Source organism: Pseudoliparis swirei, chromosome 24 (assembly GCF_029220125.1).
Source record: "Pseudoliparis swirei isolate HS2019 ecotype Mariana Trench chromosome 24, NWPU_hadal_v1, whole genome shotgun sequence".
In the NCBI taxonomy this organism is placed as follows: Eukaryota; Metazoa; Chordata; class Actinopteri; order Perciformes; family Liparidae; genus Pseudoliparis; species Pseudoliparis swirei.
In genome coordinates this window covers 10,806,205-10,823,032 of record NC_079411.1, presented here as the reverse complement: position 1 = coordinate 10,823,032, position 16,828 = coordinate 10,806,205, and the positions used below count along the sequence as shown (strand labels likewise).

The 16,828-nt window shown below is 40.1% G+C and overlaps 1 protein-coding gene across 1 annotated transcript in view; it reads right to left on the bottom strand.

Annotated features, from left to right (window-relative positions):
- fbxo41 (F-box protein 41) overlaps positions 1-16,828 on the bottom strand; it is a 44,596-nt gene that overhangs the window by 4,701 nt on the left and 23,067 nt on the right. The window contains exons 3-12 of the mRNA XM_056408486.1: positions 16,238-16,445; positions 12,152-12,225; positions 9,608-9,996; positions 5,348-5,583; positions 5,116-5,231; positions 4,463-4,615; positions 4,228-4,323; positions 4,002-4,120; positions 926-1,084; positions 399-514 (exon numbers count right to left, since the gene is read on the bottom strand). Coding sequence (XP_056264461.1) covers positions 399-514; positions 926-1,084; positions 4,002-4,120; positions 4,228-4,323; positions 4,463-4,615; positions 5,116-5,231; positions 5,348-5,583; positions 9,608-9,996; positions 12,152-12,225; positions 16,238-16,445 — 1,666 coding nt within the window. The remainder of the gene's footprint in view (positions 1-398; positions 515-925; positions 1,085-4,001; positions 4,121-4,227; positions 4,324-4,462; positions 4,616-5,115; positions 5,232-5,347; positions 5,584-9,607; positions 9,997-12,151; positions 12,226-16,237; positions 16,446-16,828) is intronic.

The window sequence follows — 16,828 nt, the reverse complement described above, 5'->3', positions numbered from 1 at the left end:
ATTCCTTTTGGGAGTATAAACATGGACACAAATATAGTATTTGTTTATGTGCTTACAACAGGTTATCAGGGTACTGAAAGTTCAGCCAGATTGTGCAGATGGGTCTTGATTTCCCTCATGGGACGTGCTGTGAAAACCTTTAAGATACTTTGGAATGCCTGGCAGACGCCAGCCTCCTTGCTTGGTATCAGCACGTCACCACTGTACTTAATCAAAACCAGAGAAGTCTAGGTGAGCCGGAACACCAGTCACAGTTCGTCAGGTCCAAAAGAAAAATGACTGATCCGAAACCGATCCGGCTCGTGCACATGGAATGGATTGTATGTTTGGAGTCTTCCCGGACTACCCCATGGACAGTTTGGCCCCGTGTGTGAGTAAGGAGTGATGTGTGCTGTTACCTGAAGCTTGTTAACCATCTCATCAAACAGTTTTCTAGCTTCAGGACTGTTGGGGTCCTCGAAGTAGTCTTCTATACCGATCTGAACCACGACAGACTTCAGGTTGCGGCAAACGCCTACACGAGAGGAAGGAGGATTTCGGCAGCAATCAATATTTGGTGCTACTTTTCTCTCTAAGGGTCAACAGTGTGTTCTCATTTTTACTTTGTACTTATATCTATAAAAATAATTATTAATTCAACTATAGTTTCTATTTTTTAAGCCATTAATGTATAAAAAAATACCCAACCAGCTGTCTGAATGCAACAGTAACCTACATTGTTTTAGTAGCCTAACCGTAAAAACAAATGTATGTCGCCCAATGTTAACAATACCTCTATATCACAGAACTATTGCACAATATGCAGCACAGTCTTATGGGAACAGTATTAACGACTAAATCAGAGCAAGAATATTACAGTTAACAGTTAAATGTTGCATATTCTCGTCAGGATCTTCGACAATAAATCAGCAGTATTCAAACTTACTGTTGAAGTGGAGGAGGGCTTTGGGGGTGACTGGTGTGGAAGTGAGCACCAGCATCTCCAGACCTTTCAAGCCCTCTCTGCAAACCTCTGCTGCCACCTCCTGGTTGATTTCACTCACATGATCCAACTCCAGCACCTGCAGGCGCATGCAGTTCCTCGCTGGTGTAGGTGGGAGATTGAAGGGGATGAATGGAGGTGAGAAAATACAGAGATAGAGAAGATAGGAGAGTGGTGAGATAAGAGAAAACAGAAAAGGTTACAATTGTGCATTCAGGCTTGTTTCACGTCTCAACCAATAGTGCTTGAAATGCAGATGAATATAGAAAAGCATTTACTGCCATATATCACGATAATATTGTTTTATCAACTCTGTCCCCTTTCTGTTTCTGCATATGTGATTGCGGTCATGAATCAAAAAGCAGTGTAAGGATGTTTGAGTTTTTCATGAAGTGCTGTATCTAAAATCACTGAAAGGAGACTTCCGGTGAGCGTTTCAAGATGGCGACGCAGATCTTAGACTCTCCTGGTCAAATTAAGAAAAAAAGAAACAAATTGATACAAAAACAAAAGTGATGCAGAATGAGTGGGGCTAGAAGCAGGAAAGTGACAATGAGCAAAAGTAAGAGCAGCGAGGGAAGAGGAAAGAAAGCGACGAACGACAACACAGTCGCGGCGGAGGAAACGGAGCCTCGTGCAGAGGAGGTTATGTCTACGGTTGAAGCCATCAAAAACCTGGGAAAAGATATTTAAAACCTGAAAACGGAACTCAAACATGAAGTAAAAGACTTCAAAAATTAGTTTATAAACTATATTAAATAGGAACTCAACACGTGTGTGAAGATGACAGGGCAGAGTAAGACCCTGAGGATGGAAGTCAATTTTACATTTGTTAATAATACACTTGTGCATATGTTGCCAACACATACAGATCAAACTGTTATTATGGGATACAGTAACTTAGAGTAGCATCTTGGAATGTGAACGGTTTAACCTTAACCCTGTTAGGAGAAGAGTATTAGCAAAAATGAGATGGGGAAAATCCAAAAATATATTTTTTGATTCTAATTATAAAACTCAAATGTTGACCAAAGTGAAGGCAATCAAAAACCTGATCTTGGACATTTATAAAGAAGAACCAGAGAACAAATTCAAGTTCTTAAAAGAAACATATTCCGAAATAGGTCCGATAGCTACAAAATTAATAGCTAAGAAAATACGCAAAAAACTAATCTTGCACTCTATATAAAATACTTAACCCTGAATCAGGACAAATAAGTAATAACTTGGATGAAATAGACACTACATTCCAAATATATTACAAAACACTGTACTCTTAACCAAAATTGGAAACTAAAGAGAATATCGAATCATTCCTGAAGTCTATAGACCTGCCCTCAATTGGAAAACACCAGAATGACAATTTGACATTAAGATTACCAAAGAAGAATTGAAGAATGGAGTGAATAAATAAAACAATAATAAGACACCAGGAAGTGACGGTTTTCCGGCTGAATAGTATAAGATTTTTAAGGAAGAGCTGACTCAAGTACTTTTGAACTCCTTTAACTGCACACTTGAACAAATGTCAACTCCACCTTCTTGGAGTGAAGCTACAATTTATGTCATCCCAAGAGGGCAAGAATAAAATCTTATGCAGTTCATACAGAACGATTTCGATTTTAAATCAGGGTTACAAACTGTATGAATCCATCATGTCTAAGAGATTGGAAACATTCATCCCTAATCTAATTGACAGCGATCAAACTGGTTTTGTCCAGGGACGGCAAACCCAAGATAATATTAGACGCTCTCTCCATATCGTACAAAATATCGGTAAATCCAAATCAAAAGCTGTGTTAGTCAGAATAGATGCTGAAAAAGCTTTTGACTGCGTGAGCTGGGAATATTTGGTTTTGGTTTTGGAGCTATTTGATTTTGCTGAAAAGTCAATTACCAGTATTAAAGCCCTATTTTTGGCCCCGACAGCAAGAATAAAAATAAATAGATGTCTTACTGACCAAATAAAATTGGAAAGATCCACCAGTCAGGGATGCCCCCTCTCCCCAACCCTTTTTGCAATTTATATGGAGCCCCTGGCACAAGTAATAAGAGAATTCTGCGATATAAAAGGAATTCTGATAAATAATAAGGATCATAAAATAGCATTATATGTGATTAAGTGCTTTTATATATCCATGACCCAGATGTCTGCCTCCCTAACCTCTTTGATCTCCTTGACATATTCAGGATACAAGCTAAATATGCTATACAAATACAAATATTACCATTTAACTACAATCCACCAACTCGTAAAAAACAAATGATACTCATTAACTGGTCCCAGAAGACAATCAAATACCTTGTAATCTGGTTAACTCACAGTACTAGCGACTTGTATAAAAAACATTATGACACTTTAAACACAAAAATTAAGGAAGATCTAAGTAACTGGTCAACACCCATATTGAATTTATGTGCGATAATTTATATGTTAAAATGTCCATTTTACCTATATTATTGTATTTATTTATGTCGCTACCAATTAAAATCCCAGCCAGACTATTCCAGGATTGGGACAGACAGATCTCCAGATTTATTTGGAACGGAAGGAAGCCACGGGTTAAATATAGCATGTTATCCATCAGTATGGAGAGAGGTGGTATGTCCTTACATTACCTTAAAGACTTTATTTATTCTTCCAAAATAAAAACAATAGTTATATGTCAAAATCAAGAAGTTGACAAGTGAAATGCACCTCACAAGATTTTGGACTTTGTTGGCGCCAGATGCTCAATATCTCTTACTATGGTGGTGAAGTGTTGCATGGTTGTTTTGATTGTTTTGTTTTCTTATTTACAATTATTTTCCTGCTTAAACATTTTTATTTTTGTGTTTCTTTATGGTCCTTCTTGGACAGATGCAAGGTTAATTTTTTGTATGAATTCTTACTTTGAAGGTCGTACTTCTTGTTAAACTGTAAAAATACCTAAATAAAATCTTTAGTATAAATTAGAAAAAAATCACTTGAAGGAATTAAACTAAAAGCTGAATGGTATAATTTTCAAACCATATTTACCAAGTGAGGCCAGTCCCTGAATGCCACATCCAGCCCCACCCACACCAAGAGCACGGAGGTGTGGCCAGCATCTTCCAATCGTCTGCAGGCATCGGTTACTGAAACGAGCAGGCTGTTGACTAAAAGAGACAAAGATACAGTCAATGGTCATTCATTTATCAAGCACTGATATAAGGGCAGATACAATATTTGGTAATAATCAAAAGTATATTTCTTTGTCTTTTACCATGGATGTAGTGGTGCCACCTGTAGGGATATGATGTCTCTACAACCTGCTCCAAGGGCCCAGATCACCTCCTGGCCAACTGGATCTGTGGCACTTCTGGAACACAATAAGTGTAATGTTACACTAATCACACACACGTCAACAGCACAACACTGTGTATAGACTTATGACTCATTCAAGCAAAGCCACTGAGGTTTAAACTGTAATATGAGTGCAGGGAACCGTACTGGTCTACCTGTAGGTTACAGCCTGCAGAGCTCGGCAGTAGCAGCTGGCCAGCCAGAGGGAGCGATCGGTCAGCAGGTTGGGGCAGTGTGAAATCTTCAGTATCAGAAGGTTGCTTCCTGTGGCCTTTAACAACGCCTCCAGACCTTCTTCCAGACCGCCACTTCGATGGAAACGTGAGGAAAGGTCAACAGAAAAAGACAGAGACAGAGGAAGTAATTATTTTGTCCTTCAGAACAGCACTTCTACCATTTATAGTACATAACAAAATGTTCCTCTAGTGTTTGCAGTGACACAGGAAGCAGTGCGTCTGTCTTGTCAGAACAGACTCCAGCTGCAATCTGTCACCTTGACATAAAACATGTCGACACAAACATCTTCACTTTTTCCGATCGAATCGAACTTCTACTCCCGTCTTATCTCAGGAAATGAAAGCTGGTGTTTTACATGCAAATCCAAATCAAACGGCAGAAAAACATCAGCAATGCAATCTCTGATGTTATTTTCTTGTTGGCCTTTAAAGTCATATATTTCAATTGTTTGCAAAGCAATGAATGTATCAAAGTAGAAATAATCCATGATGCAGTAATTAGTTACACAAAAGTGGTTTTTTATATAAACTGTGTGCAGATGTAATTTCCTGTATATATGTGTGTGTCTTACCGTGTGCTTTTACCGTACTCGTCCTTGGTTTCCTTCTTGCCCCGCTGTCTTGGTTTGAGGTTTTGCAGGATGAGGGAGTGCGTCTGAGTGCACCACTGAGACATTGTGCTCAGAAACTAAAGCAGAAATACGTAGATAAGTGAAGACCTTCAGATGATGCCCAACATGTTAATGCTTTGATTATGCTACTGACTTATAGTCTGCACACAGTATATAGACGTTCACTATGCACCTTGGAAGAAATGCGAGCGTTCTCTAGCAGCACTCTGGTCCACACAGCTGGGTGACGAGCCACAAACTTCCAGTCCCGGCAGACCTCAGCCGCTCTCAGCAGGGTTTTAGTATCCAGGTAGGTGAAGATACAGAAGAGAGCTGCGCGCATCTTCAGGATCTCTGGACTGATCACCTCGTTGGATCTGGACGAGCTCCTTTCATGGCGGCACGGCTTGTAGACCCGATCAGACCGACCTGTGGGATGATAAAGGCTTTTAACCAACTTGGAAACAATGCGGGGTTCCACACCAGTTATAACCATCAGCTATGTTGAATTTTTTTTGAAGGAAGTTGGAGTTTGAAAGTAGAAAGTTACAATATTTTTAAGGTTTTAGTATAATCCCTTTAAATCTTAACCCAGGATGGCGGTAAATTGTTATAATTGTCATTACTTTTGGCACTTCATAGCCAGATTACATATTTTAATGACTTTCTATTTATCAAACTGCATGCAGTCTGAGGTCCTAAAGCAGAAACCTGTTGGTTCCTTCCATAGTCATAGTTGTAAGATGAAAGGATGGATTTGTGTACTTTCGTATGACTATATTTCATATTGTACCACTTTTTATGATTTTATCTTTGCTTTTTGTCAAGCACTTTGTAATAGCTGATGTTGATACTGAACAACTGGAACAAATGCACCTGATTATGATTAGCTTTATATGAGTATGTAAACTTATATAATAAAGATAGTGTCAGGCCGAGATTCCAATCAGGACTCAAATGCGGAGGCGTCAGTGAGCAGTTTAATAATTCCAAACAAAAACTCTCCTAAGAGGTGGAGGCTAAACAAGGTACTAAGAAATAAAAATCTGGACTATGAAAACTACAACAAAAATCGCTCTTTCGAGGTTGGTACTCACTTTACAAAAGACACTATGAAAACTCCAACAAAAATCACTCTTTCGAGGTTTGGTTTACAAAAAGGCTTGGCGGCTATGAACGTGGCTTTGGTTTAACGACCATGAGACGAAACACTTTGGCACAGGACAGAGGGAAGACGCAGACTATAAGCACATGAGGGTAATGGGGAACAGGTGGAAACAATCAGGGATCAGGGGAGACAATCAGACCGGTGACACATGAGGAAGGGCAAGTGACCTGAAACGAGAGGAGAGTTATGGTGTGTTCACACCGGACGCGTCAAAATTTTGACGCGCGTCGAGATTACATGTTAAGTCAATGCAAAGCTGCGTCGAAGCTGCGTCGTAGCTGCGTATTTTCCAGCGAGCAGCGCGTCAGACGCGTTTGAAGCAGCACGAACAGAGGGTTTGTCGCGGGGCGAACTGAGCGAACACAGCGAACAGACGCAGCTCGTTGACGCGCGAGTTCAAATTTCCCAACTTTGGCAGCAAAGACGCGTGAGTCATAGTTGCGTCAGCCAATCAGCGTTGAGCAGCTCCGCTCGTCATCGTCCTGCCGGTTGAAAAAAATGGAGGAAAAGATTATTGTCGCTGTCTGTGGGCACCCCGAACTTTACGATACAACTCTTTATGCTTACCGAAACCGGAGCTATAAAGATAAAGCGTGGAACAAGGTTGGAGAAGCCGTGGGACTACCTGGTAAGTTTTGAATGTATGTATTTGCTTTTATTCTCGCTATTTGTTGTACTTTACTATCAACCAACCGCCGGCATATGTGTTTCATGGCAGAGGAGATCTGCCGCCGTAGGTGGGAGACACGTATCAAAGAGAGAAGAAGAGAGAGAGCAGCGAGAAGCGCAGTGGGAGTGCAGCTCAGTCCACTAAAAAGTGGAAGTACTCTGCGGTCCTGTCGTTCCTCGACCCATTTATTACTCCGCCCCCGACGCGTCTGGTGTGAACACACTTTTTTCGACGCGCGTCAAGACTGCTGCGTCAGACGCGTTGAGAATTTTTTCGACGCGTCCGGTGTGAACGCACCATTAGACTTCAAAATAAAACAGGAAGTTACGAGACAAAAACCCAAGACAAGACAAGCTTCACCACGGTGTGACAGATAGACTGAAAACATTGAACGGCAAGCTTAGTAAGATGGTCTTTAGTTTATTTTAATTAACAAATAAACAATGTTTCTGTCACATGGTGGCGCCAACCCTCAAGAAGAGACTCAATGAGATTACATAATGTTTTCTTCCCTCTCTTGCCATTTATTGGCTGATATCATATCCAATCCAAGTCTGTCTCATTCCTCCCAGCAAGATTGCTCCGAGATGACTCATTTCATCTTTGGCCCTGAAAAGGCGCCTGCTCAAAAACCACCAGGGCTATGAACCAATACTAACACTCTCGCTCTCTCTTCGTCTTTCTTTCTCTCGCACACCACCTACGCTCAAGACTGCCAAATGCACTAAAAAAGCCGAGCTGTGCGTTACATGCTGAGATACATACCATCTGATAAAACCTGGCAGAGAATCTCCAAATAAGGAGAACTACGTCAGAGCAGAGGAATGCCAGTAACATGTTGAGTGTTACGTGAGAAAAACCTTTGAGCTCATGAGGCAGTCATGGCAGTTCATACCAATTTGTCATAGGGCTTTGGGCTGGCACAGTTTCACTCCATCCCAGACTGCATCAGTCCGCCTGATATTTAGAAGAAACCCGACAGCAGGTGAAGGAAAATGGAGGGCAGTAGTGAGTTTAAGGATTTTTGGCAGCGCAGGAAGTTAACAGAGAGCTGCACAATCTGTGGTGGATGCATGATTGACGTTCTAATATGGCGACTCACTTGGAGAAGCAAAGCTTAGAATGAGAGAAGGAACTGAGATGATATAACAAGCATACAGCGCTTTCCCCAATACATGTTCCCAAGACATGGACATACACATAAATTGTTTAGCAACAACAGCAATGTATGACTTGGTTTACTCATCAACAGACATACTGGTGGTATAAAACAGTCTTGAGTTAATCAACTTAAATGTATTATCCCCTTTCTTGTTGATAAGTATCAGCTGTTCTTTTGTTAATGCAATGCACTCCAAATTGGTTATTTACACTACCGTTCAAAAGTTTGGGATCACCCAGACAATTTCGTGTCTTCCATGAAAAATCACACTTTTATTTATCAAATGAATATAAAATAGTCAAGACATTGACAAGGTTAGAAATAATGATTAATATTTGAAGTATTAATTTTGTTCTTCAAACTTCAAGCTCAAAGGAAGGCCAGTTGTATAGCTTATATCACCAGCATAACTGTTTTCAGCTGTGCTAACATAATTGCACGGGTTTTCTAATCATCCATTAGTCTTCTAAGGCGATTAGCAAACACAATGTACCATTAGAACACTGGAGTGATAGTTGCTGTAAAAGGGCCTCTATACACCTATGGAGATATTTCATTAGAAACCAGACGTTTCCACCTAGAATAGACATTTACCACATTAACAATGTAGAGAGTGTATTTCTGATTAATTTAATGTTATCTTTATTGAAAAAACAGTGCTTTTCTTTGAAAAATAAAGTCATTTCTAAGTGATCCCAAACTTTTGAACGGTAGTGTATCTCAAGGTCCTTTAAAAAAAGCACATATCACACTGTTGAGCTTCACTCCGCCCGCTGGAGCTCCAGGAGGTTCTGGGGCCCCTGCATGCCGTTAATTTTTTTGACAGACATTAATAATAACTATATAAATAGTCTATGCATTGATATTTACTTGTGTAGGTCATATAGAGGCATCAGCATTACATTGAGACTTTTGTATAATCAGTTAAACGTTTCATGCAGAAGAGCTTTAAATAGCTAAACATGTTACTAACTGGCTTTGTAGCGAGTTAAGTTAACTCCAGTTCATGTATATACCTTGACATCAGAGGGCTGTAAAGCACACTACACTCTCTGTCCGTAGACTGATTTTGATAAGAAAAACCTCCAAAAACACTTGAGCCATTTTTTTAAGAAAGTTACTTCAGATTTCAAGTCATTTTTTATAAAATGTTTACATTGTTGTGTCGACATACTTCAGCAGATATGGGGCCTCTTTCCTCAATGTTTTCATGATATGCTAATGGCTGATCCACACTGGAATGAGCTTTGGTCAGTGACCCAGCTCCAGCAACATTATAGCGACTGCATCCCAATCTGACTTAGATCCACATCAGTCACTGCTCTTATGGGAGTCATTTTAAGGCCTTTGTTCTATGAATCCTGGCTCCCATGTTTTTGGATGTTTAACTGGAGAGAGTGTTTAAAAGAGTATATAGTTCTAAAAATAAAGAACTTTCCAGAGAGACGTTTACCTGTGTTTTGGCGATATCCTGTCCTGCCGTGGTGAGCATAGGGAGGGGCGGACTGCTGGACTTCAGCTACATCTCTCCTCTCTTGTTCCCACATCTCCACCTCAGATTCGGTGGTCCGAGAGCCCGCGTCAGACACGTCCCCTTCCTCGCCTTCAGTGCTGTTCCTGTAAGGTCGCCGTTGCCAGTTCTGGATAGCCTGTTTACGAAGACCCCAGTTCCTCGATCCTCCCCCGCCACATCCTGGAGAGCGCTCGTAACTGCCCTCACCCAGCTGGCACTGCATGTGATAGCACTGAGCCTCGGGACAGTCCTCCATGGGATGCATCTCAACGCTGTCACTGTCGTAACCTCCAGAGCCCTGTGAGACGGACTTGATTCGCCCTGATGCTCTGCCGAAAAAGAGAATAAACAGTACAATTCAATTCAGTTTATTTTGTATAGCCCATTCTCACAAATTACAAATTTGCCTCAGAGGGCTTTACAATCTGTACACTTAGACATCCCTGTCCCAAAACCTCACATCGTATCAGGAAAAACTCCCCAAAAACTCTTTCACAGGGAAAAAAGGGAAGAAACCTTCAGGAGAGCAACAGAGGAGGATCCGTCTCCAGGATGGACAGGTGCAATAGATGTCATGTGTACAGAAGGAATCATTACAGAGTAACAACACATCCAATGAATATGACAGAGTGTATGAATAGTTTGTAGTAGGCATGGACCACGATCCAGACCTCCATGATCCATCAGGCAGATGGAGGTAGAGAGGAGGAGGGGAGGATTAAGAATGATTGTTTGGTTATCTTGTAAATCGAATATTGATTACTAAACTTGATGATCAATATGCAAGAGAGAAAATGTCTTTGCATTTGTGAAATGTCCTTTGCAAACAGACAGTCTAGCTTCAACAATGTCTCAAGTTCACTGGCAACTACTTGTATAAAGAATAACTTTTCTGTCTCTCTATCTATCTATATTTGTTTCTGTCGGACTGAGCCAGGATCGCTGTTTCTCTTGTTTCCAGTCTTCATGCTAAGCCATCTATAGATTCATAAACGAGCCCAAAAAGCAAAACTATACACTCTAGCATCAGATAAAAAATATATGTCCTATAAATCCTTTGGGATCTGTTCATTTGGTCCTTTCAGTTCCTTCAGCACAGAGTAACACCCTTAAAAGTCCACTGAGGATAAATGTATCATTGTTATCAATTAATTTGACAGTACTGGATGGACTTCTGAAACCAAAACCAACTACAAATAGGTCTCGGCTGCTCTGGGGTATTTATAAGGGCAGCTTTTGTACATACGTACTTGCTACAATACTTCAAATAAACCACCAGCAGAGAGAAGTAATAAATAGTTAGAAACATTAGTTTAAAAAAGTAGGAGATTCTTTCTTTCTTTTTTCATTCCTGCCTTCTCAACACGTCCTCCTCTTTCTCTCATCATTATACGAAGAGTAGAAGCTTCTGCATAAATAATGTTAGGAATAAAAATGAAAGATAATCACAGATTATACTGCAGGTAGCACTTATCAGCTCTTGTAGGGGAAGAGGATGCACGGAAGATGAGATGCAGGTTATGCATATGAATTTAGATTACGTAAAATCAAAACAGAGCAGCGTGTTTATGGTGTCAACCACCTAAGCTGTGGTTCATTACAGTTTAATGAGCTGGTTGTAAAGCCGTAACCTGATCACTGCTTAAATGTTTTGTCAACATTAAATTAAAAGCAAGATGTAATGACATGAATTGATCCAAATCATGAGAAGCAATTTCTAATGAATGATTTCAGGGTGTGTATCCAGAATGCAAATCAGCATCCGAGAGAAAATATAAAAAGGCTCAATATTCATTGGAAGAAATTAGACATTCTGTTTGGAATTGATTGGAAAAGCACAGACTAAGCAAAAACTGATTTTGATATTTAAAAAAGGAAAAGTCTCATAGTTTGATGAGATCTGACATTTTTACACTTATCACCAGCAAGGACACAGAAATACTTCAGTCACACGTCATGGAGAGAGACACCTAACCTGTACCTCACCCCTCTACTGAATGAGAGTCTGACGGAAAATGGGATGTATTATATCACAGTTTAACCCTTAATGTAAATATCTTAATTAATGAATGGGAGAGTAAGACTACATGCGTGGGAAGAAGCTATATTTTTAATAGCTAACAAACTGCATGTAGTAAATCTGTTATCGTGTAAGTACTGTAAGGCTGCAACTAACAATTATTTTCATATCCCCCCTGCTCTGCAGCTCCAGGGGCTCTGTCATATTTCTACAAAACCAACTGATTTAGTAGTTTCACTACATCAGCTCTCGCAAGGTGAGAAAGAGAAAGTGCACCAAATTCAATTGTCAGCCAAGAGCCACAACATCTCCAGCTGGACCAGAAAACATGCTTTTTATTAATTTGTTTAATCCAGACAGATCCATAGACATAAATATTGTCTTTCTGAAAAATAGAATATTTCCTGTGATGGTGTACATTTGAAGCATTAAAGGTGTTAAATCAAGTGTAACTGCTGACTTACCCTGTGCTGGGGGACGAGCGTCGGTCGGACACTTGGTACATGCCTCTTGTGCTTCCAGAGTTGCTGGAGTTTCTCTGGAGAGGCACAAACATGCAGAAAGAAAAGCTATCAGGAATAATGACACAGTACCCGTAAGCTTCCTGCGACATTACCCTGGGTCAAGTGTATTCCTTAGTCAACTCCTGAAGAGCGGATTGCAGCATTGGTAATATGACTGCCATAAACTTTCAGCTAAATGTGGAAAGCAGTTCATGATATATACAGGTGTTAGCATTTTTAAAAAATATAATAAAAACCATACACTTCAAACTATATCATGAGAGAAATAGTATTTAATTAAATAATAAAGCTGTTGCCACAGTTAGATAGCTCTGCAATAAAAATAATAACAATTAGGGCCCATGAATCACCAGAAAAAAATCTAAAGATACACTACCGTTCAAAAGTTTGGGATCACTTAGAAATGACTATTTTTCAAAGAAAAGCACTGTTTTTCAATAAAGATAACATTAAATTAATCAGAAATACACTCTCTACATTGTTAATGTGGTAAATGACTATTCTAGGTGGAAACGTCTGGTTTCTAATGAAATATCTCCATAGGTGTATAGAGGCCCATTTCCATCAACGATCACTCCAGTGTTCTAATGGTACATTGTGTTTGCTAATCGCCTTAGAAGACTAATGTCTGATTAGAAAACCCGTGCAATTATGTTAGCACAGCTGAAAACTGTTATGCTGGTGATATAAGCTATACAACTGGCCTTCCTTTGAGCTTGAAGTTTGTAGAACAAAATTAATACTTCAAATATTAATCATTATTTCTAACCTTGTCAATGTCTTGACTATATTTTATATTCATTTGATAAATAAAAGTGTGATTTTTCATGGAAGACACAAAATTGTCTGGGTGATCCCAAACTTTTGAACGGTAATGTACATCCTGTCATTTTATCTCAATCGTGTGTCCAAAGTTGACGAAAGGGTTCACCCTCTCTGGAGCGTGAATCTGCACAATAAATAATATGCAACAACCTCAAATGGACTTTATTTCGCCAATTAGTGATGCTCCAGGAAGTCACCAAAGTCAATAGGAATCATCTACAGGAGATCATACAAGGTCCATACAACCTTCATGGCAATTTGGCCAGCAGTCCAGACATCTTGCTCTTGTCCAAATTGTTGGTTGAACAGACTGTTGCTCTCCTGAAGGCTTTTTCCCTTTTTTCCCCCCTGAAGGGTTATTTGGGAGTTTTTCCTGATCCGATGTGAGGTTTTGGGACAGTCTATGTGTACAGATTGTAAAGCACTCCGAGACAAATTTGTAATTTGTGAAATTGGGCTATACAAATAAACTGAATTGAAACTGAATTGAATTGAATTGACTGGTTGACCAGTCCTTACTCGAGCAATACAAAATACCCTCAGCATCTTTACCACTACACACATTTTTTTAAAGTGTATTTGATGGTGGGTGACCATCGCTTGACTCTCACTCTCTATTTGCCTGAGAGCTAAATTCTCCCCGTCAGTCTTGTGCCTGTGCATTGAAGTATGTGGTGTGTAGTGTTTTGTATGTGCGTGTGAAGTAGTGCCAGGTGGAACTGTGTGTACCGGCCCGGTGACAAGCCACAGAGGGATAATGTGCACAAACACAGACACTGTCTCTCTCCCTCTCTCCCTCTCTTTCTCTCTCTCTTTGTTCTCTGCTTTTACTCACATAGCTTGTTTCTGGCATATGGCCAGTAAAAATGGACCATGAAGGAAACAGCCAAACACCATCCGTGGCTCTCATTCCTGGCCAGCTTGCAGTGAAAGGACAACAGGGACAAATCTTCCAGAAATGAGCAGAGGGTAAAACTCCAGTCTGGTGACGAGTTATGGTCTTACACTAGCAGTTCTCTATTTCTCCCTCTTGTTGTCTCTCTGTTAAAAGGCCAAATGTTTATGAAATACTGTGATCGAATTAAAGCTATCGCCACCTTCCACTTGCTGTGAAGAAAGCATTAGATCCAGCTTGAGTAGGAACTAGAGAGTGTGCCAGAAACAAGCCATCCATCGCGTCACTCGCTGTCAGTCCTAAAATACCTCTGTGGTTCTAAAAACCTGTCTCCGAGGAGATAAGGGCGACTTCGCTAATGTTGTGACAGAGACGGAGAGTGAGGTTGTGAGGTTGGTTGGGTGACATCTCCGGGCTTCCCTTGACGTGTAACAAGGTGCCAACCAGTCTGTGACTCCACACTTGTACTTGTCATCTTGATTATTCACAGTCCCACAGGAAACTGACTGATGTATAAATCCAAAGAGAGGACATCTAAATATAGAAAGCAGTGTTATGGGTCAATCGCAGGTCTAATGGTTGAGACAAAAATTATATTTCCTGTTAAAATGTATTCAATGTTAAAATGTTAAATGTTAAATGTTAAAATGTTAAAATCGTGTTAGCTAGAAAAATGTCATTAAACTATTTCAGCCGTCTTTGCAAAAGGTTAGAATGTTCTCTCATTTCCCTAACAACATTACTAATGTTGGAACCTTAAACAAGAGCATGAACTGGTTTCCATGGCAGCACACAGATCTGTGCAATGAAACAGGTCGTCCATTTTTCAAAAGGTGTTTGATAATAATTTGAATAAGTGACATTTTTATCATCGCATAAAAAGGCAAAAGAAGAGGGGGGAAATGACACAATGGAAGCTGCAGAAAGCCTGAGGGCAAAGGGCTAATCTCACATTTCCGGAGCATGAGGAAGCTTTTTATGCGAGTACTGTTTTGATGCTTAATGCAAAGCAGACCGAGATGGAGCCTCTAATTCCACTTTGTTACAACGATAATACCAAACTTTGCACTACAAAACAAAATTCTAGATACATGTAGATACAAACACAACATGGGCCACATATATTTAGTATGTATCTTTTGTCTGGAGCTGCTTTTCGGGATTTGGGTAAGGCCCCTTAGCTCCAACTCAGGGAAATCTTATATGTAAAGTAACGCCAAATAATAGTGTGCATCAGCTTAGGCGTTCGAAACTGTTTTAACATGACATGACCTATCTACTAGGGCAGAGACGGTTACTTGAGAAACAGGTATTTTGATTATTAAAAAGAATTGATGCAAATTCTTTCCATTGTGGTTGTTTTCCATGCGCCCTCTTCCAGACCAACTCTGAAAACAGAACAGTTTATATCGAACAACAAATCCCCGTTTATATCGCCAGGAAAAGAGCAAGCTAATGTTGACTTAGCAGCCGGTGGGCAGCACAGTTGAGCTTTGCTAAACATTGCAAATAAACACCCTTAAACCCATGTACAATCATTAAATCAAACATTCCTTCACCGTCCCTTGTGACTTTATGAGGTACATTTCACATTTAAAAAAATCTCTCTGCAAGGCTAAATTTAAGTTGTGCTAATACAGTCAACAGGAAGGTCATGACTGATTCCTGGAACTGGTCAAACAACAACAACAAGCTAAATGAATCAAAAGATTGACAAACACACACTCTTCATATGTGTGTAGATGTTGAGGTGTTTTTAATTTAACACGGGAAAGTCCGGGACAGTTACTGTGCCTCAGCTCTAAAAAGAAGAGTCAACCGTAAAGTCTATTAAGCGTTTGACTTGTGGTGCATTATCGGGACATTACTCAATATAATCAATGCTAATGCACTATTCAACAGCAAAAAAAAGTAGCTTTGTCAAGGACTGTCAAAGAGCTGGGATTAGCATTCTAAGAAGTCTTGGATGGCAAAACAAAGAATATAAATACATAAAATAGAATCACAATATTATGAAATAATAGTTGTGTTGTCTGATTTGTTATGACAATTAAAATTAGCCACAAATAGCTCATATTACATGTTAATTACATATTACATTATTAAAATGTATGTCTGTATTATTGGGCAGTTAAAGGTAATCTTTATCCATTTGTATACATTGTCTATTGTATAGGAAAAGTCTTGAACGTCATCAATTCAGCCTATTCTGAAAACGCAAGAAACAAAAAGGATCTCAGTGCATGTTGTGTTTTGAGCATCGATCACTACAACAGAAGATACATGTTAATACGTGATGGTCTCACCTGGCGTCCATTGCCCTTTGAGGCCTGCAGGCTGCAGCGTCCCAGGCTGCCGTTCGGTGTGGTGCCACAGCTGCTGATGATCTGCAGCTGTTTCTCGGCGCGGTCTGCTCGGTCCAGCAGCTCCTCGATGAACTGCTGCAGCCGCACTTTGGCATTGGCTTCACGTGCCGCCGTCTCCTGAAGGAACTGGTCAATCTGGGCGACTTCCCTAAAGGCAGAGAGGAGAAGGGGAATATTAATGGGACATTCTTTATAATTGGTGGTATGCTTTCTTAAAATTAAGTTCTCATCAAGGGGGAAGTTACAGATTTGCTGAACCTAGTTTGGCTTGAAAACGTACATGTTCAACTTCACTTTAAGGAAAATTAAATAAAAATCAATTACATTCACAGAACATGCCGTTCTGTCCTTTTTGAGATTATGCATTGTGAGGCTTGGCGACAGAGTTAAATACACAATACCAACAAAAAAGAGAAGTGGAGAGGGAGAGAGAGAGAGAGAGAGAGAGAAGAGGAATAGAGGGTGAGAGAGCAGGCACAGCGGGGCCAAGTTCCCATCATTTCTAGGGACAGTGTTACTCAGATACGGAGG